This window comes from Chenopodium album, chromosome 11 (genome assembly GCF_948465745.1).
Source record: "Chenopodium album chromosome 11, dcCheAlbu1.1, whole genome shotgun sequence".
Classification (NCBI taxonomy): domain Eukaryota; kingdom Viridiplantae; phylum Streptophyta; class Magnoliopsida; order Caryophyllales; family Amaranthaceae; genus Chenopodium; species Chenopodium album.
The window spans coordinates 40,864,402-40,888,199 of record NC_137844.1 but is presented as its reverse complement, the minus strand read 5'-3'; the positions used below and the strand labels follow the sequence as shown (position 1 = coordinate 40,888,199).

The 23,798-nt window shown below is 32.9% G+C and overlaps 2 protein-coding genes across 2 annotated transcripts; one reads left to right on the top strand and one right to left on the bottom strand.

The window, feature by feature from the left end:
• Positions 1-8,782: 8,782 nt before the first annotated feature.
• Positions 8,783-11,870, bottom strand: LOC145566614 (zinc finger BED domain-containing protein DAYSLEEPER-like). Its single transcript, XM_081625977.1, has 6 exons — positions 11,808-11,870; positions 10,703-10,950; positions 10,214-10,650; positions 9,327-9,829; positions 8,969-9,047; positions 8,783-8,874 (listed from the first exon to the last, which is right to left on the bottom strand). Exons 1-6 carry the CDS (start codon positions 11,868-11,870, stop codon positions 8,783-8,785), a joined length of 1,422 nt encoding a protein of 473 aa, XP_081482103.1.
• On the top strand, positions 11,820-21,443 carry LOC145568884 (mediator of RNA polymerase II transcription subunit 27-like). Its single transcript, XM_081628260.1, has 7 exons — positions 11,820-12,234; positions 12,551-12,716; positions 18,015-18,456; positions 20,412-20,471; positions 20,555-20,623; positions 20,732-20,775; positions 20,850-21,443. The coding sequence occupies exons 1-7, from the start codon at positions 11,886-11,888 to the stop codon at positions 21,019-21,021; spliced, it is 1,302 nt and encodes a 433-aa protein (XP_081484386.1). The 5' UTR covers positions 11,820-11,885; the 3' UTR covers positions 21,022-21,443.
• The last annotated feature ends 2,355 nt before the right edge of the window (positions 21,444-23,798 follow it).

Sequence of the window (23,798 nt, the reverse complement as noted above, 5' to 3'; positions counted from 1 at the left end):
AAGGTTTATTAGAGTATTGCAATTGGTTGCTGATGTGGATTAAAGCCCTTTAACCTAATAAAAGATCTAAAATCACACAATTAGAATAAAGATTCGTTCTTAACAAGAAATTCGAACCAAAAACGAGTCAAAGTAACTGGATATGACCTTGAAAACGACCACTCCTGGAACGGATTCAATGCCTAATCAAATTATCTAGACTACTCCTAGAACTAGATACTTTGATGAACAAATCTTAGACTACTCCTAGAACTAAGAATTGCACGTTCTAACAATCAAGACAACTCCTTGAATTGACAATTAGCAAGAAAGTGTTCAAACAAAGCTAAACAATTGTATTGAATTAATCTGATTTTCAATGACTCTAAAGTCCACGAAAATCCCTTATTTATAGACTTAAAATAAGTTGATTCCATCCCTACAAGGATTAGGACAAACCCCTAACCTTGCCCCCCAAGTATCCTAACAAAAATAGGAAACTACTTCTAATTAGAATAGGAAACTAATCCTAAACAAACTTTACTTAATTAACTAAAAACTTTCCTAATATACTTAGGAAATTTATAGCAACTGAATAAGAGAAAATAAACTTAATCCTAAGTGCTTAAACCAAGAAAAACCCTTTCAAGTGAAAGGTAAAAACTTGCAAGCAAAACTCTAAGAAAAACTAAGTATAAAATTTCTTCCATTTCATGCCGCCGCCACCAACCCACCTCACGCGCATCACCTCTCTTCACTTCTTTCCTTGATCACCAAGAAAGTGACTCAATCTTGACTTTTCCCTCCAAGTTCGAACCCTATTGGACTCACAATCAATGTAATTGGCTCTTCAGAATAATTGCCCTCTTGATTCACATCATTCTCCCCCTCTTCGAAAGAATTTGCCCTCAAATTCACATCATCCAAGTAAGGAGACAAATCACCAACATTGAAAGTAGCACTTACATTCCCATATTCACTTGGTAGGTCAAGCTTGTAGGCACTCTCACCATATGCTTCCAACACCTCAAAGGGACCATCGGCTCTAGGCATGAGTTTGTTCTTTCTTTTGCTTGGAAATCTTTCTTTCCTCAAGTGTAACCAAACAAGATCTCCCGGTTTGAATGTAGGTTGCTTGCGCTTCTTATTAGACCGAGTCTTGTATAAGTTATTCATCTTCTCAATCCTTGCTTTAACTTGTTCACATGTCTTCTTGAAAACCTCAAGTCTCTGCTTAGCATCAACATGAATATCCTCTTTACTCAAAGGTAACAAATCAATTGGTAAGAAAGGGTTAACTCCATAAACTACCTCAAAAGGTGATTGTTGAGTAGTAGATGAAGGAGATCGATTATAAGCAAACTCCGCATGACAAAGTCTCATATCCCAATTAGAATAAAAGATCTAAAATCACACAATTAGAATAAAGATTCGTTCTTGACAAGAAATTCGAACCAAAAACGAGTCAAAGTAACTGGATATGACCTTGAAAACGACCACTCCTGGAACGGATTCAATGCCTAATCAAATTATCTAGACTACTCCTAGAACTAGATACTTTGATGAACAAATCTTAGACTACTCCTAGAACTAAGAATTGCACGTTCTAACAATCAAGACAACTCCTTGAATTGACAATTAGCAAGAAAGTGTTCAAACAAAGCTAAACAATTGTATTGAATTAATCTGATTTTCTATGACTCTAAAGTCCACGAAAATCCCTTATTTATAGACTAAAAATAAGCTGATTCCATCCCTACAAGGATTAGGACAAACCCCTAACCTTGCCCCCCAAGTATCCTAACAAAAATAGGAAACTACTTCTAATTAGAATAGGAAACTAATCCTAAACAAACTTTACTTAATTAACTAAAAACTTTCCTAATATACTTAGGAAATTTATAGCAACTAAATAAGAGAAAATAAACTTAATCCTAAGTGCTTAAACCAAAAAAAACCCTTTCAAGTGAAAGGTAAAAACTTGCAAGCAAAACTCTAAGAAAAACTAAGTATAAAATTTCTTCCATTTCATGCCGCCGCCACCAACCCACCTCACGCGCATCACCTCTCTTCACTTCTTTCCTTGATCACCAAGAAAGTGACTCAATCTTGACTTTTCCCTCCAAGTTCGAACCCTATTGGACTCACAATCAATGTAATTGGCTCTTCAGAATAATTGCCCTCTTGATTCACATCAGTTGCTCTTTGTGGGTGGTCATGAAGAGAGAGAAAATTATAAAAAAAAAAAAAAAGAGCTTAAAATAATAATATGATGTACTTTTTGGGGAAACTGGTCCATGACCAGGTCATGGCCATGCCCAGGTCATGGCCATGCCCATTTGAGAATTATGGGCATTGCATATTATTGGGACACTTGTCTAATAGAGAGTGGTTGCTGAGAATTTTTTTTTTTTTTTAAATGTTGATGACTTCACGTGGGAATTGGAGGAGTGGAGAAAGGTGGGTAAACTTGTTTGGAAAGTGACACTTGGCAGCATCTTGTATCATTGCAATTTTAGCATTATCTTTATTTAATTAATTATGCTTTCTTCAATAATAATTGGGCATTTTCACCCATTTCAGAAAAATAAAAAAATAAATAAATACTTTTGGCGCGCCGGCATCCCCCATAACGGCCTTCCCCTTGTCCTACATCGACATTTTTCGCGTGACGGTGATGCGGATCTGCAGTTTGGGATGTTTTTGAAGTGTGGGTGGTGGTGATTTTGTAAGTAAATGGAGGAGGTAGTGGTATGAAGATTGTAATGATGAAGTGCATGTTGTATTGGGAAGAAGCAAAATACAAACCCAATTTCTCTCTGAAATTTTCTCTCTCTTGAAAATAGGAAGAAAGTGGGGGAAGCTGGCTTACAAACCCAATTTCTTCTCATCTTTGATTTTTTCACCTAATCGTTTTTTTTTTTTTTTGTAAGAAATTAATTAATTACATTCACATTCTTTGATTTTCATCAATTTTTATTTTTTTTGTAATTTTGCTGAATTTTCTGATTTAATTTTGAAAGCTATTGGAGTGGAGTGAAATGGGTAGTGGTGAAAGTGATTGGAGAATGGAGATGGTAGTTTTCTATTATAAATAAGGGTAAGTTTGTAAATTTAAGTTTATTTTGTGGGTGTTGCTCGGAGATTTGAGGGCGCGGTTTAACAACCCCCCCCCCCCCTTTTAGAACGTTCTATGTATTATTGTATTTTTAACATTTGTTATCGTATTGTCAAATAGTATGTTATCATATCATCTTATCATTTTTTTACTTAATTAACGATTATTAGATCACAATTTACATTAATAATTAATAATTACGTAATTAATGACGATCAAATAATGTAATCATTTATTGTTAATTATTTAATTCATTAATTTACTAATTATAATGGTGGGTAGAGTAAAAGTAGGAAAGAGAAAATCAATGACCACAAAATTGGAGCGCAACCAATGGGAGGGCATGGACATAAGTGGGCATGAATGAGGTAGAAGAGAAAGAAATTGACAAAAAAAAAAAAAAAAAAAAAAAATGTGATGACCACCATGTCAATATGGTCATCCATCGGCTATACTCTTATAGAAATTGTCTTTGCTTTTGACTCAAAGTTGTTCCTTCTCACAACACCATAGTCTTACTACCATAATTTGAGAAAACCAAACATTCTCTTTTACAAATTACTCTATAACTTACATGGATTATGGTTGCAAAGCTTTGATTAATAGTAATATTTCACCGACATTGTCTACTTACATGAGTATTGTCTGCTTGTTTATAATCAATCAATAACTATATATATATATATATATATATATATATATATATATATATATATATATATATATATATATATATATATATATATATATATATATATATATATATATTAAAAGACACACCAGCAATGACACATGTCAGTTTCTGGTATGTCCTTATTAATATTTTTTTAATAAAAATAAATAATTAGAAAATTTTATTTAAAAAAGTTATTTAAAAGGAAGTTTATTTTTGTCAATAAAATAAATTAGCTATAATATTTACCTTTTTATGTTTATATGCAATTAACTAGGGAGAATAAGGAAACAAATAATCTTTTATAAGAAGATGTGATTTTGGTGGAATATATTTTAAGAATGCAATTTTGATTATATATAAATAAACATTTACAAAATTTTCGATATATATATATTTTCTAGAAATCACTATACTATATAGAGAAATTTTATCAAAAATATACTTCGTAATTCATTACATAATCAACTAGACTTCTTCAAAAAAAAAAATGCTACACTCTTCTTATTCAATTTTTTTATATATATAAAATAATTAGTCCAATATAATACGCTCTTCTCATAATTTTAGTAAACCGTAGAGTAATGTAATGAATCAATTCCTCTACATAAAACTGATTTTTTATGGACTACTCATATAGAGAGTTGGAATTTATCAAGATGAGCATGATTTTTTTTGCCTTAGGATAGCTTAGTCTTTGATAATTGTGCCTTTTCTCATGCTAGGCGGACGTGTAAATCGTAGTTCACTTTGTTGCTAGGTCGGATATGATTAACTACCCCAAATATGTTTGTATTGAACCATTTTCACAAACTTGATGTAAATTAATAAAATGCTCATGCTACCTTTCATTAAAAAAAAAATTTATAAAATGCCATCTTTCCGTAAAAAAAATAAAAAAAAAATTAACGTAATATTTCATTATTTTATCAAATACTTCAATTTCTAAATAATTTTTAAAAAATTTAATTTTTATTTATAAAGTAATTTATCAAAAGAAATACATAGTATTTAAAATAATCGTGCATGGCACGAAACCTAACCTACTTAATAATTAAGTATGCCTTATTATAATTAAGTAGTCATTCTAATCAATTTTAATGAAACTAAAGGCGCCAATGATCGATTCTCGCGAAAATTTTCCCGCTTACTTATACTTAGGCGGTAAAATACCAAAAGTTTTCCCCTCAATTTTCCCTCCTATCTTTTCAATGAGTCATGTGTTGTCAATTTGATATTAATTGTCTATATAGGGTTCACATAAACTATGTCTATTAACCCGAAATATTTTTTTTGACACACAACCCAAAACATTACCCAAGAACCGTATATACACTAGTTTGTGTCTTAAAAGATACTCTCTCCAGATTTAAATACTTGCTCCACTTTTCTTTTTCGACCGTTTTTAAATACTTGCTTCATTTCCTTATTTGAAAAGATTTTACAATATTTAATTTATTTCTCTTACTTAGTGGACCTAATATAAACCATATTTTATTAATTTCATATTCACTCTCCTCTAATTCTCTCAACTACTTTTGTTATTTACAATTTTTTATTCTTTCGTCTACCCCACTACCTCCATATTTTATTACTTTCTCTAATTTCTCCTAAAACTCCGCGCATGCAGAAATGGAGCAAGTATTTAAAAACGAAGGGAGTACTCCGTAATTATTTTACAACTCTCAATTAAACTCTCATTAGAAGTTCAAACCTAGAGCTACTCATTTGCAGGCTTGGGCCGGACCAAACCCTATAATTTTATCCAACAGGCTTAATGTGGAAGTCCAAGCCCTTTTAGCGGGCTTAATATGCTGCCCACACCCACCTTTTTACCAGGCCGGGCTTGCCCGCGGGTTAACTAACGGGTCTAATATTAACCTTCATTATTTTTCAACTGATAGGTGGATTATTTTCTTAAAAATTTGCAACTTTTAATTGTTATGGTTTAAAATCTTAAATAATTAGAGTATGAACCCTAAAATAGATAATGCATTAAGCTAAATATTAACAGTAGTGCAATAGTTGACAATACATGTTATAAATTTAATTTTTACAATAGTATATATTAATTACACAAAATTAAAACAAGCTTAAGAGTCCAACTTTGCAAGCAGTAGCGTATGCCGTTTATCCAATCTTCTCTCCAGCTTAGCTAGTTTAATCCAAAATCCAATGTAGACCCCTTGTAATCCCCCGTATTTTTAAATATTTTATAAATGAAAATTTATTTTATTTATAATATTTATTTGTATTTTTCCGGATTTTATTTTAAAAAGTTTCAAATTATTAATTTGGGTCGAAAATTATTTTAGTACAAATTATTTTATGAGCTTTCATTCTACAATCTATGCCATACAAATAAAGTCTAGTCCATTTCATTTACCTAATTGGCCCATTAATTTTATGAGGCCTAATACTCCTACTTACCCTACAACTCTCTCCCCTATAAATACCCCATACATCCCAAAATTTTCCCCACACAAAAGGTTAGTCTTATTTTCTCCTTTGTTTTATTAATTTGTGTAATTATAATTATTGATTTATGGGTTTTGATTTTATTGTTTGAAATTAATTTAATTAGTATCAAATTGTATTTTGATGATTAAACTTTATAATTTCAGATTTTATAAATGTCATAATTTTCAGATTTTGTAAATTTTATAACCTAGGATTTTTAATTATTGAAAATCACGATTTTAGGGTTTTTACGAACAATTGATTTAGGGCTTTTAAAGTAATGATGTTTGAAATTTTGGTGAATATAACTACTGATTAGTTTAACTTAATCCCAGAATATTTTGAACACGTAAATTCGTGTTTTAATTCTTAGATTTCTATTCGTTAATATTAATCCCGTTTTAATCCCGATTAGGTTCTGAACTCATCCGATTTTGATAAAAAAAAAAAAGTAGTGTCTTCCATGTGGAAACAATGTTTTAAGAAAGACTCACTACCTTTGGTAGTGAACACTACCCTCTCGTGGCCAAATTCAGCCTCTAAATATGATTTTCGGGCAGTTTTTGATTTTTAACGAAGTTTTTTTTATGCTTTAAATTTTATCCTTGAGTTTTAAAGGGTTTTTGATTAGTTTAAAATGCTGGAATTTTATTTAAAGTTGTATAATTGTGATTTTAATTAAAGGGTGTGATTACCCATTTAAAAGGAGTTTAATTAAGGGTTTTTAAATAATTTTTAGATTTTTTTTAAGTAGTCTAAAGTAAATTTAAGTTGCTGGAAATTTGGTTGAGTATTAATTTATTGTTATTTGTTGTTCTCTAGGAAGTGATTATTCCCTAGGAGACTTTTGAGTGATTAAAAGTGGCACAAAGGATTGTTTATACGAGGTACGTACATGTCTACTTCGTTGTAAGTAGTATCATGTTTAGGTACCAAAAAGAAATAACTTAGTTTCATGTTTAGAGAACACTTGGATGGAAATTGTTTGGTTATACATTTAATTAATTCATGTGCTTATGTTTATGAGACATGTTTTGGTGAATTGATTATGTTTGTATGGAATTATGGATGCAAGCATGTTGAATTATATTGGATTAATTGTTTGTATGGAATATTGATACAAGCATATTTTTATTAGATTGGTTTATTAACCACATTTGGATTATTGAAGGATTGGAATTGAATGGTTTAAGTGGAATGAATTTATTAATTATTCCACAAGGTTTTATTATTTTATTTATTACTCAAGCATGACTTGTTAGTATGTTGAGTAAAAGTAGATTAAGCCGAAATGGCTAGGTGGGTTGACTAAGTTCAACAATTTTGGATAATTTGGAAGTTTAAAGGAATTAAAGGTCAATTTGTGATGTGATCACCATTGTCCTAAATAAGATTAAAAGTGAATTGATGTATGATTGTTATGTATGGTCTACTTGAATGAGTCAGCTATTAATTAAAATTGTAATCACGTAAAGTGAAACAAGGATGAGCAATAAAACTCTGGAAAGTGTGCACTTCTAGAGTATTGACAATTATGGGTTGGGGTACACGGTGGTAGCCCGTGGCTTTTCGAGGCTTGTTTGATCAACGTGTCCTCTTCTCTTTTGGTATTTACATTTTTATTTTATAATGAAAGTTAGATGGGATCCTAGACTAACTTTGTGAGAATGGAGTCGCCCCCATTCTTGCATTGCGCTAAACTTTTATTTTAAATGGTCATTTGGGACCAAAATGATTTGGTGGGTTGGACAACCTCGTCTATTACTTACTCCAAATTAAATTAATCAAACTAAATATTAAGAGTCAAGTGTTTGGAACTGGTTACTAAGTATGTTGAGTCAATTGAATTGTTTAAGTGTGGAGTCTTGATTAATGAATTCGTTTTGTATGTTTATTTACTTTAATTAATTGAGCATGTTAAGTTTTGTACGTTGTAGCTTGTATGTACTCAGCTTTGCTGATTGCGTGCTTTTGTGTGTGTTTTCTTTTGGTCATAGCCTTCGCCTTTCAATGACCCTGTGATGATCCAATTATTACACTTGTATTATTGGAGAGCAGTATTGCACAGGTTAGCTTGATGATGTGAGGTTCGGGGATTTGACATACGCATTGTCAAGGGATTGGTGTGATTGAGAGTATTCGTTCTTTGTGTTGAACTTATCTATGTTTTACTATTTCAATTATGTTTTGGGATTTTAAATATGAGTTTGGTTTAATAAGGGCCTTTATGGTTCTAATTTATAAGCTTTGATTTATTGGTTTTCTAAATTATATTATTTTAAGATTTAAGTTGGATTTCCGCTGCAATACTTTGATAAAGCCTTAACGTTTTAACACGTGGCGGTAACATGCCAATGGTTCTCCACTATTTTATTTAAATTAAGTGGTTTGGAAAAAGGGAGAATTATTGGGGTGTTACACCCCTGTCCACTATCAAAACAAAAATTAAAATTAAATTAGTAGTTTGAAGATAATAAGAAAAAAAAAAATGTAAAAAAAGCATTATTAAATGTGTAGACACACTTAATTAAATAATTTTATTCAATAGTAGTTTAATCCTCGTCATTCGATTCATAGTCATCTTCATCTTCTTCTTTTTTGCCAAGAGCTGAATTCCCGTAACTAAAAAAGCTCGATGAGCCTCCTACGAAGGAAAAGACAGATAATAGTTAGAGGATAAACAAATTTGAAATTAACACAATATACAAAAGATTAAAAAATTTAAATAATCAAGTTACCTAATGTAAAGCCTTTTGCACGTAACCAATCTTCGTAACATGCTAGAACCTCAATTGTCTCTTCCCCCAAGGAAGCTCTCTATGGATTTATCAATTTTTCACTCATACTAAAAGCAGATTCAGAAGGAACAGTAGAGATAGGAATGGTTAAAATATCACGAGCCATGCATGCAAGGTTTGGATAACGAACTGAGCTCTTATTCCAATAAGCTAATACATCACATTTTTCCATGACATCGAAATTCTTCTCCTCTTAGTAGAGCTCCAATTCACTTTTGTCACTGTTTACTTTTCTCTTCTTACTCAAGAACATTTTATACTCCATCATTTCATTCATTTGATCACCGAAACAACTTACATTGTTAGAAATATTGGTTTTCCCCAAGCTTGTGCCAAAAGAAGGAGAAGATGAGCCATGTGCAACTCCTTTATACTCGTCAAACAAATCAAACAATGTAATTCTAATATGTGAAACCATCTCACTAGCATATGTTTCCCCATACAACTTCACAAAGCAATATTCTACCCTCTCTAACTTAAAACGAGGATCTAAAACAGCAGCACATGGAAGAAGAATATTATATTCAGACCAATACTTATCAAACTTTACTTGCATATCCTTAGCCATGGAACACAAGTTACCCAAAGGTCCTTCTGCAACCTCAATTAATTTCTTATGTACCCTCCACACACTATCAAAAAATATATTTGCAGTGGGATTCTTGGAAGCTGAAAATGTATTAGTTACATCATAGAAGATATTCAAGAAAGCATGCAACTCAACAACTCTATCCCACTCATCCTTTGTGAGACTAAAGCTTTTCAGATCTTTATCTCGACTAACTACATGATCAATGACATCTTTAAAATATATAAAACCGATCAAGCATCAAAAAAGTTGAATTCCACCTTATGTAATTATCTCCAAGCAATTTTTTAGTTGATTTTATGCCAAAACTTGTTTCAGCAATATTATAAAACTTGTTCTTCTTTGAGATCGAGTGTCGAAAATGCTTAATTATACTTCTGATTTTAATGACAACATTGTCTATAAGCTTTAACCCAGCTTGCACCACTAGATTAATGATATGACAAGCACAACGACAATGAAAAAATTCTCCACCAAAAACCAAACAATTTTTTTTTTGGAGATAATTTTAAGAGAAGAAATCATGCTATCATTATATGATGCATTGTCCACGGTAAAAATATGTACCTTGTGATCAATTTTCCATTCACTCAAACATAATGCAATCTCATCAGCAAGAGACACTCCGTCAAATGGGGGTGTTAAGACCCTAGACTTAATTATTCTCTTCTGCAATTTCCAATTAATATCAACCCAATGAGCTGCTATGCACATATATTCATCTTGAGTATGCTCACTTCTCCAATTATCTGTTGTAAAACATATTCTGCCAGGAGCCTTTTGCAAATCATCCATAATAACTTGTTTCACATCAGTATAATATTTGAATATATCTCTCCTTATGGTGTGCCTACTAATATTATTAAATTGGGGGCACATAACTGAGATCATATACCTAAATCCAGGTTCCTCACAAGTAGTAAAAGAATGAGCACCCGCCACAACATAAATCCCAATAGCTCTACGAACCTCCTCAAAATTAATATTAGGATTTTTTAATGACAAGTTGCTACTATCACCCACTAATGGAGTACTAAAAATGCAAAAATTTCTAATGTCATAATTCAATTGTTTAGGACATTTGCCTATTTCTTGTAAGATGAGATGTGCCACTATTACTATTAGCACTTATTACAATCTTACAATGATTATAAGTAGCTTTGACACTCCCATCTTTTAAGACTTGTCTTGCCATATTTTGCCAAACAGGGGAAGTTATCTTCCTACCTTTAGAATTAACTGGAGGGCCTTGATTATTGCAAGGAAGTTCATCTTCATCATCCAATACATCTATGGTGAATTGACACTCCCTTCCATGATTATTACACACAACCTGTTAAATTGGGCCAAGAAAAAAGAATTAAATACTACATATACAATTATACTCAATAGCACAACAATGTAATAAGCACAAGAAATCAATAGAAACAAGTTGAAACTAAATTATGTAGTTTTACTAACCAAATTAACAAAGTTATATATTAACTAATGGATTACAAGACTTACAACCCCATTAAATACTAGGACTATTAGGAGCCATAATATGAACCTTAAAAGTTGAATTCGCTGTCGAATTGGAGTAAAAGCAAATAAATTCACATGCTATTATCTAATTTAGTTCACATTGGTAAAGGAAAAAAAATCTAATAATAGAAAATCAGACAATCATTCAACCAATTACCTAATACTAGATAATTAGAATTACCTCACTATTCACGTCGTACTGTCGTAGATCTCGTGCTTTGAAAGATGCTACCTTTCACTATGATTAGTATGATATGAAGATTATGAACTATGAAGTAATCAGAGATGAAAATGTAGATTGTAGATCTAGGGTTTTTTTGTTTATGTTGTGGAGAGAGAGAGAGATAAATGACAGTCAAATACTCAAATATACAAGACTCTTCTAGATATCTACTTGTATGAGTATATTTTTTGAAAAAAAAAAAAAAAAAAATTCTGACTTTTTGTAAAAAAAACAAAACGCTGATTTAATTTGCAAAACGGGCTGACGGGCTGGCCCGAAATTTAATTACTGTTGTCCATGCCCGCCCATTTCTACAAACGGGCTGGGCCTAGCCCGTCCATTAATTAATTTATTTTTAAAAAAGGTGTTCAGGCCCAAATTTTAACGGGCCAGATGGGCCGGGCCTATTGAGTCGGACTACCTATGAACAGCTCTATTCAAACCAAACCCCCAAAGTTTGAAATTGCTGCATAACTTCTCTTCCTTGCTCCCTCCCTCTTCGCCATCTGAGAAGACTGAAAATGTTGCAGCACCCGCAGCAGCAATTACAGCAATATTCGCAGCAACAATCACTGCAACAACAGCCGCAACAACAGCAGCCGCAACAGCCGCAACAGCAGCAACAACTGCAGCAACAACCGCAAGTTCCGGCGGAAACAAGCGAAGATGCACCGCCAAAGCAGGTAGCAATGGCAATGGATAGATTGGGGCAAGCCTCTCGCCTTATCGCCGACATTAGGATCGGCGCTGATCGCTTACTTGAGGCATTGTTTGTGTCAGCTGAGTCTTATCAGCCTCAAAAAACCGCCAATTTAATCGCCAAAGAAGAGTCTGCGATGCGTGTTCACCTCCAGGATCTTCGCAATATTGGTTCGTTCTCCATTCTCTTTCCTTCACTAGGGTTTACCAACTTTACTTTATTGATAAAAAAATTTATTTCTTTGATAAATTTAGGGTTAATCAAAGCATTGGAATTCTATAGATGATTCACATTTAGGGTTTTTGTACTGTATTTAGTTTTGTGTTATTCAATAAAGATTCAAAATTTTGAAAGAGTGAAAAAAATATAAAATTATGTATGTTCAAGCTAGTATTATGTATTTTTATGTAACATGTGGTACTATTTTTTGAGTGTTCCAATTCTGATATGTTCTTATATTCTGCTGATTTCTTTTGTTCATATTAGGAAGGCAGCTTGAATCTTCTGGGGTCCTCAATGATGCGCTCAGATCACGAAGCAACTCTTGGGGATTGCACATGCCTTTAGTTTGTCCAGATGGTGCTGTTGTTGCATATGCCTGGAAGAGGCAGCTTGCTGGTCAGGCGGGTGCATCTGCAGTTGACAGGACAAGGTGAGATAAGGATTTAAGTTAGCAATAAATATTGTAGAAAATGCCTTATCTCTTTTCACATTATTCATTAATCATCTCATTCTTTCTTTCTCCTTTAATTTAAGGATTGTTGAGTGGCATGAGCTAGATTTTTAATCATATAATCACCTTTTTGAGCTAATTTTTGGTAACACGAGATTTCATGTCTTAGAATCCAAGGTGAGATACCTCGGTGTATGCTGTTTGCCAATGCTATTGTATTGTTGGAGGAGACTAGAGTTGATTTTAATTCCAAATTGGAGCAACATAGGCAAAACTTAAAATCTTGGGGGTTTAGACTAAGGCGGCGCATGAGTGAGTAAATGAATTGTAGTTTTAGCCTTACGAGGAACTCAAGTAGGGATATACATATAGTGATTTTTGATAATAAGAAGGCTTCCACAAGCGAGTTTTTGAAAGTGAAGTTATTAACAAAGATGTGACCCCACATGATTAAGCCATTTGATGAAATGGAGAGCATGAAGACAAGAGCATACCTTTGAAGTGAAAGGGGATATATTTTTGGGCGACTTAGGTTACATTGGTCGGAGCAATTAAGGATCACATTAGGAAGATGATAGTAGTAAAGATGCACGTATGTTGAGATGGATGTATGGGAACCCCTTAAAGGATAAAATTAGAAATGAAGTAGATTTGTGGACATTGAGGATAAAATAAGGGAGAATAGATTGCAGTGGTTTCGACATGTTAAGGTGAGATCAGAAGACACTCTTGTAAGGAAAGTAGAGAGTTGAGAAAATGGGGAGCTTAGAAGAGGCTAAGGAAGATCATACCAGTATATGACTAGGATAGAAGTTAAGGACCTTAAGAAGCTGGAATGTTAGGATTAACAATAGCCATAATTTAGGAATGTTAGGATTAACAAGGGACTTAGTGTTCATTTCACATGATTTTCTCTTATCTTATCTTATCTTTCTAGTCTTGACCTTATTTGCTCTTATCTTAACTTATCTAGACTTATTAGCCCTCAACTTATTGACGCTTATCTTATCTTATTGGACCATATCAGACCTTATCAAACCTTATTGGAATTTATTAACCCGCATCTTATCTTATTTGAACTTATCAATTCTTTTCTTATCGTATATGAAACTTATTAGCCCTTATATCATCGTATATGAACTTATTAGTCCTTATCTTTGGTGACATATTTTAAACATCTCCCTGATCTTTCTATTGAGTCCTCTCTATGAGAGATTTGTTTTACATAGCCAAAGAATTTACTGTTGGGAGTCAAAGTCACAGTTAGGTGATCGCATGATTCTGTTGGCCAGGTTGGATTCTTGCTTAATTTCTTTGATTAAAGGGTATAGTTGGCAGAGCTTTATGATGTATTGTAGCATATCTTATACTTCTTCCGTCCCTTTCTTTTTTATTTGCGTCATATCGAGTTTAATTCATGCTAGTGGGGCCTAGTGCACAACTTATGCCTTATTATCTAAAATTATAATTTAGCAAAAATTACAATAAGTTGATATTTTGAAAGTATATATATTTAAAAGTGTGTGAATATTAAATGTTGCAATAGATAAAGAATGGAGGAAGTGTATGTTTTCAAGAGTCCACATTATCTTATCTCTATTGAGGATATTTAAACTTTAAATGAAGGTTTAAGGTCTTTCAAAGTTTCGGGAAAAAAAGGTGAATTTTCAAGGATATAGAACTTTATTTGTGAATGTTTGTGTTTTGCGTTGTAAAAAGACCTAGGATTTATTTATATTTTATTTTTCATCTATTTAATTTTTGTTTTTTTTACCGCATTGTAAATAAAAAAACTGATTATAAAGTACTTGTACAGAATAACAACAAAGTAGTACATGCAAAGGGAATAGATAAATTAGAACTAATCTAAACCAACTCCTAAAGTCCTAACCAAGAATAAGGTACATATATGAGGAGACGATTACTTGCTGGCAGCTAATCCTCTGCAGATTCTGTGCTAAGGTTCTCGAAAGTACAACATAAAAACTCACTCCATTCAAACCTTGGCTTATTACTCATAATTCATTACAGTTTGACCCATAATTATAAACCCAATAGCCCATAAAATTCTTAAAGCATTATAAAACTGTGCTTTTGTAGCATTTAAAGACTCCAAGGATGAGAGTCAAATTCTAAACCCAATAGCCCTTAAAATTCTTCCCTCATGCTATTCCCAAGATTAGGTATCTCATTCCTATGCTAACCACTACAGTCATTCAATGATTTGGAGGGAGTAAGGATATTGTATACTTCGTATTAAATTTGGAGGGAGTAGGATATTGTATAATAAAACTGGAGGGATTTATGAGGATTGGAATGTAAATGCTTTGGGTGTATATGGTGCTAGCGAACATAGTTGTACTATTGTACTAGTGACCTAGGGCTAGGGATTGCGTTTCATTGAGTTGCTTTTAATTTCTAATTAATTGCATGACATTTTGGTGTAGCATCAGATCTATGATTGGGGTATCTGTCTTCCTCTTCATATTGCATATGCTTTCTAGGTGAGAGGAGCTTAGAGAGTGGTTTCAGTGAGCTCATTTGAGTATAGGGCTATGAATGCGAAGTATATTGTTTCTAATCCATAAGCTAGATGGCACAATGGAACAATATCTTCTTTTTAGTTACTCAGTCTAGAGTTGTGGTTAGTTCCTCCAAGTGAGTGATAGAAATATTCTTGGAGTAGCATGGTTGTAGTGAGGGTTTTGAATTGCTGCAAGGGTGTGATTAGCTGGGAAAATCTTAATTGCATCAAGGGTTTAAATTGCGCTGTGGCTGTGATTGCATTAATGGAAATGCATCACATGCTTAATTGTACTCAGTGTTGCATTTGTCCTAGCACGACTTTATATACTTGTATTGGACTTTTGCTGGTCTGAATCTAGGGCATCGAAACTAAAGTTTGGTTTCATCTTTAATCTTCTCTTAGTGCCTATATAAGTTAAGACATGATTTACCTAAGCTTTGCTCATTTTTCGTTCACAAAATAAAGTAATAAGATTCAACCAATAAGGCATGTTCACTTCACTTTATTTTTATTGAACTGAAATTATTCTTACTAATTTGGAACTATATTTGCTGAACTTAAATTATTTTTGTTGAACTGAAATTATTTTTACTGAACTGGAATTATTTTTGTTGAATTGAAATTATTTTTATTAGTTTTCTATTAAATTTCTTCTTTAAAGTTACTTATTTTTATTGAACTGAAATTAATTTTATTGAACTAAACTTATTTTCACTGAATTAAAATTAATTTTACTGGATACTATTTTTTTTAATGTGAAGTGAACAGGGCTTAACTAATGATAAAGTAATTGTATGGAATAGCAACTGAGTAGTACATGCAAAGGGAATAGATAAATTAGAACTATTCTAAACCAACTCCTAATGTCCTAACCAAGAATAAGATATATACATGAGGAGATAACTACTTGCTGGCATCTAATCTCTGCAGATTCTGTCCTAACTTAAAGTACTTGCTGGTACACAGATACTTTCACTCCATCCAAAACCTTATAACCCCAATAGCCAATAAAAGTTCAATTCAAAAACATCATCTTAAAGCATTATAAAACTGAGCTTTTGTAGCATTTAAAAACTCCAAGGATTGAGAGTCAAATTTCAGTTAAACTAATTATGCTTACCAACAAAAAGACAATCAAGACGCAAATACAGATGCAGCTACATAAACCAATAAACTAACATTGCTTTAAGAATTAATGTGATGAAATTGTTTCAAACTTCTTGGTTGAACCAAATGCCTAATCTTTTGGCTCATACTTTGATTCATTTCTTTGATTTTTGAGGGACTGTTGTGTGGCTAGTCCCTAATGGAAACATCATTATGACTAGGTTGCACATAGCTATGTCCCTCTTTTGATGGCATTACTTATATTGGAAAGATGTTGTAGCTTAAATATAATTAGTGTGCATGGCTTATAAGGGTATCATACTGAGATTAGTGGTTAGTTAAGTAGCAAGACAACATGGTCCAACTAGCTTTCTTCAAATGTTAAATGTTTTACTTAGTGTTATGATTAGATTTTGGCAACAAGAAATGTTGTAGATTTGTTAGGACTCATGTTACTGAAAAAAGGGTTGCACAATTGAGAAAGCCCCAGGATGAGCCTAAGCCTCAATGTAAATCTTCATTTTCATAATTATCACGTATACGTAGCAAAGATGTTTAATGGTCAAAGATGCGCAATGGAGACCATGTAAAAACCAAGAGAGTCAAACTTTTAGGAATGAAGTATTAGATTACGCTTCATGTTATGAGCTCTTAGAAAGTCAAAATTAAAATTGAACCAAATTCGGCCTATGTGTGTGTTTAATTGCCAATGAAGTACGAGTCAGCCTATAAAATTGGGCAAATGAGAAACTATACATGTCTAGCTTAGAGATCCAAGGACCAACAAAGATCCAAAAATCTTTACTATGAAGAAATTTTTAATATCATGGAGTGATAGCTTCAACAATGAGGTTAGAGAGAGTTCTACATCCGCTTCCCATCAAGATCATCATATAATAAATGCCGATATACAAAACAAGTAAAAATAAAAAATTGATCTGATTAAGTTTTAGCAAGGTAAATTCAAAATAGGAATAGAAAATTAATCTTGAAGAATGGAGTGTTTTCTACTTATAAAACTCTTAGAGTGTTGGAGGTTGTGATGCTTTTACTTGAGCTAATAATTGTGATGCCTTGTTTTGGATCCATACTTTTAATTATACTGTATATGTCCCTGAAATGCGTTAGGTACATGAGACCGTAGTTTCTGCACATTCAAGTTAATTGTCTATTAAATTGCATTTATTAGTGCAAAGGGAACTTATATCTATCTTGTTATTTGTATGTTCAGGTGATGGAAATTATCAATATGTACCATTTTATATAGTCTAAAGGGAGCTTATAAGTTCTTATCTAGGCATAAATCCTTTGTGGCCATGACATTCTCACCATGTTCTTTCTATTATAATATTTCTAACTAATCATTTTTTCTTGTTTGCCAATGATTTTTCTGCCATTCATCTCTTTTAATGTCTCATACATGAACCAATATCTCTGCCGTGCACCAATAATTTTGCCATCACTCATATTTCTAGCATTATGTACTTTAGTTGCACAATTCAATTTTAAAAAGGTGCCTATTTTAAACATTGTTTTTGGTTTTGCTTATTATCTTGCTGATATAGTTAATTGCATCAAGATAATGTTCAGTCTATTACTTGTTAATCCAACTGAATTATGAGTTATCCTTCTACAAATTGCAGACTAGCCCTAAAGTCATTCGCAGATCAAAAGCGGAGATTTTTTCCTCATCTTGACTGTGAATCATCTTCAAAGAAACAATGTGTTTCACAAGAATCGTTGGTCGAAAACCCAGAAGAAACTAGTAATTACAGGACACTAACTGATACTTTAGAAAGTCTGGAGAAAGAAGTGCCTGACATGAAGATTTACACTTATGAAAGGTTAGAGTGGTTGAAGCGAGCTTCTTCACTTCCTGCGTCAGCCAATGAGGATGCCTTTAATACGTCAATGGCACAAGCCTACCATGGTCCTAGTAGTTTAAGACCTGAATCTCCGCATGTCTCCTCAGATAAAGTTGCTGTGGTTGAATTGTCTATTCCTTCTGTCTTTAGAGCTGTCGTGTCCCTTCACCCTGTTGGTTCTACAGATCCTGATGCAGTTGCCTTCTTTTCTCCAGATGAGGTAGTCAGCTTTGCCATGGAATATTTACATTTATACTTGGTCATATGGTCTTGCACAAACATGGAAGTGACACACATGTAGATTTGGTTGTATATTCTCGCCAAATGATTTTCTAAAAATTATATGTTTTCAATCCTGAAATCGGACAATCATAAAAAAAACAAAGCTTAAAATTCAAAAAGGTTTACATGTGACACATATCAACTTTGTATGAGGAACATTATTTTCCATATAGTTATAAGTGGCTGAATTTAGGCAGATTGGTTGAGAAAGGTGCCTTTATTAGGAACAAGTCGTAGACAGTGACCACAGTGTGTTGAAAATAAACATATTATAAAAGGTGGTTATTATCTGAAAAGCTTCTTTCATCAAAACAGATGTATGTTCTGTTCAATTCCTCCAAAAATGCAAGTCCTTTCGTATGGTAATTTCCAGACAAATATCATCTTGCAACCAAGAATATGCCTATTAAAAGCAGTGTACAAGGAACTGTATATGTAGCATCTTAATTGTCTAGTATGTACAACACATGATTACAATATTATCTTATATCTGGGTCATGATTGTTGATTCAATAATTAGATGGAGCCTCTTTTATTATTTTGAGTGCTAGTCTTGGTTGCATTCTAAGCCTGCATTAGAAAAATATTTGGGATTAGTGAGTTACTAGGGAACGTTTCCTGAATACTGCTAATAAGATCCATCACATCAACTCTCATTGTAGCTGTGTGGATGATAATTAAATGACTTAGTATAGTTGCAAATGTCAAGTAGTGGGATCCTCATGTGGCAGGTGAAATAAGATAGACACTCTGAGACCTTAAAAATGATACTCACTTATTTTGCTTGTAATTTTGCCTGCTGTGTGCTGATACAATGCTGAGCATGTCTTTTCAACTTGTGTTATACTCCTCCGTACTGTATATGTAGTGAATGCTGAAGAAAGTATAGGGAATAGGACATAAAGTTGTAATAAAAAATTTCTAATGCATTTAATGTTTGAGACCACTTGGCCGTGCAAGCTGGGTTATGGCTCGTTCTAAATGTTATAATATGTTTTATACCCCTCTTTATTTTATTTTTCTTTTCTTTTTTTCTCTTGGTGAGCTTAAGGATTTACGCAATTGCTGCTTGTGAATTTTTTTTTTCTTTTTTTCAATATTTTCCCCCCTTCTGAATTGCTTGTGCCTTGCAAAATCTTTGGTATAGAGAGCTTTAGGTGGTGTTGAATAGTTATAATAATCCCTGATAAAGCATGAGGTACTACTTTGGAAAGCAATCATTCTGTCCTGTCTGTGATTGATTGTCACATACGCTGGTTTGGGCATGTGAGATGTCAACCTTAGGATGCACTGGTAAGGAAGGTGGAGGGTTAATGGAGATTTCAAAAGAAACCGAGGGAGGCCAAAGGTGACTTGGACTGAGGGAGGATCGTTAGTTCGTTACTTCACGGAAACACCATTAAAAAAGTGTTTGCAAGAGCATGTAGTACTGGATAGAAGTAAATGGAAGAAGAGGTTCTATGTGGATGACCACAAAAGATAGATTCTTGATTTATGCTGCCAACCCCATCCATATGGGAATAACACTTTGGATTTGTTACTGTAGTCATGTTGCAAGTTAAGTTACATGGGGATTGGGATAGTTGATGCTAGATGGAGCTATAAATAGATCCTCTTAGGTTCAGGAATTCATATGCAATGATAAATGATGTCACTAGCAGTTTGCCAACAAATGTTATGTTTACTGTTAGAGAAAGGTGAAATTTTTTTATATTCCTAAATTTGAGACCTTATTTGACAATTTCCTTGAACTTTTGATTCCCAGTAACTGTGGTGCTTGAATTGAGTTCTACAATACCAATGCTGTGTTGATTTGTTGCTGTTGTATTTAATCATTTGCACTTTAGTCTTTATTTTGAGATTCTCAGAGTGCTACTGCTTTCTCATTTGCAGGGAGGGAGCCATGTACATGCAAGAGGTTCATCACTTTATAATACTTATAGGCATATAACGGTAATTTATCTTTTGTCTACAGAATTCACAATGCTATTATGTGAACGGTTATTTAGTTAAAACTTTTCTTCCCCTATTTGCAGGAATTTTCTAATATAGCTCTACAACATTTCCTTGGAAATAAATCTGAGATGGCTCTGTATCTTCTTCTGGTATGATTAATTTATTACTTGATCCACTGCAATGTCTATTAGCATCCTTTGTCCAATATAATTCTAGGTTTTACGTTGTTTTACTGATTATGATGTGTGCTTTTGAAGCATTGGATCAGCGGCTATCAGAACCTATTTACACAAGCATGCAGGTGATAATGTGACCAAAAACAGGTGTTTATTTTCTCTCTTTGCTTTGTCTGACCTTTGTTGTTTGTCTATGTAGCAAATGTGAAAGGATTATCTCAATGGATAGACAATCAGCATTATTATTGCCTCCTGTACATCGTCCCTACCAAAACCTGCTTGCTGCTAAGGCGGCATCAGGTCTGCTAAAGGATCAGACTTCAAACACTGGGCAAGCGTATCATGTTAGCTGCTCCCCACCAGATGTGTAGTGTTCCAGTTATATTCTAATGTACTTAAGACTAATATGAAAGTTTTCTTGAAGCAAACTCTCTGGAGAAAATAACATAGTTTAACTCTTGTAGAAGGGTGATTGACTGTTATTGAGCTATTGTACAACAGAGGTGAAGGCTACAGCTTTAAAAATCCAAATGCAGGACGCAGATAATGTGCTACATATCATATTAGATGGTGCTACTGAAAGAAGTATAGCTAGTTTTCTGGAAGTTCTATAGATTTATTGCCTTATTGGTTCTTGCTAATCACTATTTTTATGTGTTTTTTTTGTATTAATTTTTGTGTACACCCTCTTATTTGAATATAAGCTGTAGTATTGCCTCAGTATTAGCACCTTCATTGGACTTCTCTGTACGGCTTAAAAGAGTTAACCATATAAAGTCGGTTTTTTTATTTATTTATTTATTTATTTATTTATTTTTTTATGAGATGATCGCAAACTCAGACAACACTTTTTATGTAAAACTCAGAAGTCCTCTTATTTTTGAGGAGTATGGCCTCATAATGGGCCTTTATAGAATAGAAAAATATTTATAATGCTCTTATAGGATTCTAGATTTGGCTAAAAGAATCAATAATGGTTGCAATTGCAATGAATGTAACATTTATATAAGTATTGTTAGTGATTTATTGTTTGTACTCCCCTGTTTTTATTTAAGTGTTTTAGTTTGAGTGAAAGTGCCAATACGGAACCTTGATTAATAATAATAGTATTAATAAGTATAGATTATATAAAGTTGATATTCGAAAACTATGCATGGAGATGATTCTAATAAGTACTCATATGATTATATTTAATTTAATATATAAAACATAAACATTGATCAAATAGTTGCATGTGAAATTGTGAATAGTGCCAAAGTCAAATTGGGCACTTTAATAAAAATGAAAAGGGTAACGTGTAATTATAAAATAAATAATAAAAAAAAAAAGTCTTTAACTAGCGGCTAGGGTTTTCGAGAGTGGGATAGTGATTCAGAGGGAAGGGGGAGGGGCGACGATAGGGGCGGGGGAAGGTCGACGAGGGAGGGAGAAATGAGCTGGGCGGTCCGGTGGAGAACGGGGGAAGGGCTTTTTTTTTTTTTTTTTTTTTTTTTTGGACCAATCACGGCTTGATTTGTGTCAAGTGCTAAATCACATCCATATATGATTTATAGGCACGTTTATGTTACACTATAGTTGCTTTTTAGGTCTTTTAGTCGCTTATCAAGTCGCAAATGCATAACTTGTTTGTTTTATGCTCTATTACGCTTTATTTGTGTTTTTCTAATGTTTTCAGGTAGTTTTCATTACTATTTGGACGTTTTATTTCACAGTTTTGGAAGTCTCGGACAATGAAAGAATGAAACGTCGATGAATCGAGGTCGTTAAATGAAGGATATGTATATGTGGAAGCTTAGTTCAAACATTATAAGCATATGAAGTGATAATAGAATCTATAAGGATCTTTATGCATCTTTCGGGATTGGATTTGAGTTAAAAACGAAGAAAAGCGATGGTTTACGAAGTATTAAAAATGACCTTGGTTCATTCTTTTGATCATAACTTGAGTTCTACAAATTGGATTAAAGCGATTCAAATTGCGTAGGAAACTAGAATTGACTTGAAGAGATTTCCAACGATAGGTCACACGCCCCGATAAACAACCTAGAACTCAAGATATAGCCCCTGAAAGGCGATCCTACGAACCAGCGATAACCAGCGCGCCCGCAGCTCGAGCAGCTACTGGTTCGGCCGCTAGATACCCAGCGAGTGTTGTTTTGGGCGTGGATGGCAGCTCGTGATGGGCTAGGTCTTCACACCTTTGCAAGCTTCGTCGACTACGATTTTACTTGTCGCCTTAATAGACTAATCATCAAACGACTTTTTATTTTATATTGTTTTTAAATGTATTTATTTATTTATCTTTATGATAATATAAATACTCAAGGGATATTATTTTTCCCTTTTGTCATTTATGCCTTTTAATATTACTTTACGTTCGTTATAGTTTGCTCTCTAGCCCTATTTTTTCATGGACAACTCCATAGATTTCTCCATGGATTTGTCCTTAAGTTTGTTACTTTAATTTATAGAGTTAATTTGATTTCTTGACTTTAATTATGCTTTCTTTATTAGATTTAGTTTTTAATTATTTATTTCATGTTTAAGTAGTTTAATTTCTAGGGTTTAGGAATCCATGTTTGTAATATAATTCTTGATTGATATTTATGGTTTGATTATTATTTGATATCTCTAATTGATAGCGTTCTACTGCTAATCTTGCAACCTGATCAATTATTTGATTAATTATTGTTAATAAGAGTTGGAACCGAAAGATCATACTTTTAGAGGCTTACCTACAATTAGCAATTATAAGTATGCTACCGAAATAACTACGTTATGTTGATGAATTGAGAGTGTTAAAACCCGACCGTAGGCTTAGCAATTGTTTTAGATACTTGATTTTTTGAATTGTTATTGATATTTGATAGATTTAAAAATTTAAGCATGGTGAACCATAACCCTAGACCTTTTTATTGATTGTATGGTACATTCTTATTTTAGTTTAGATTACCTTTAAATCCCAATTTCGTGACATAATTTAGTTTCTCCAAATATTTAAAAGTTAGATTAAATAGTCATCTCTCTGTAAATTCGATCCTACCCTACTACATTGTTACTTAGCTTGTATATATATTTGTTTTATATATTTTGTATATACTTTTCTTTTCTTATACTCTTATTGTGTTGCCATGGAGTGGTATGATTA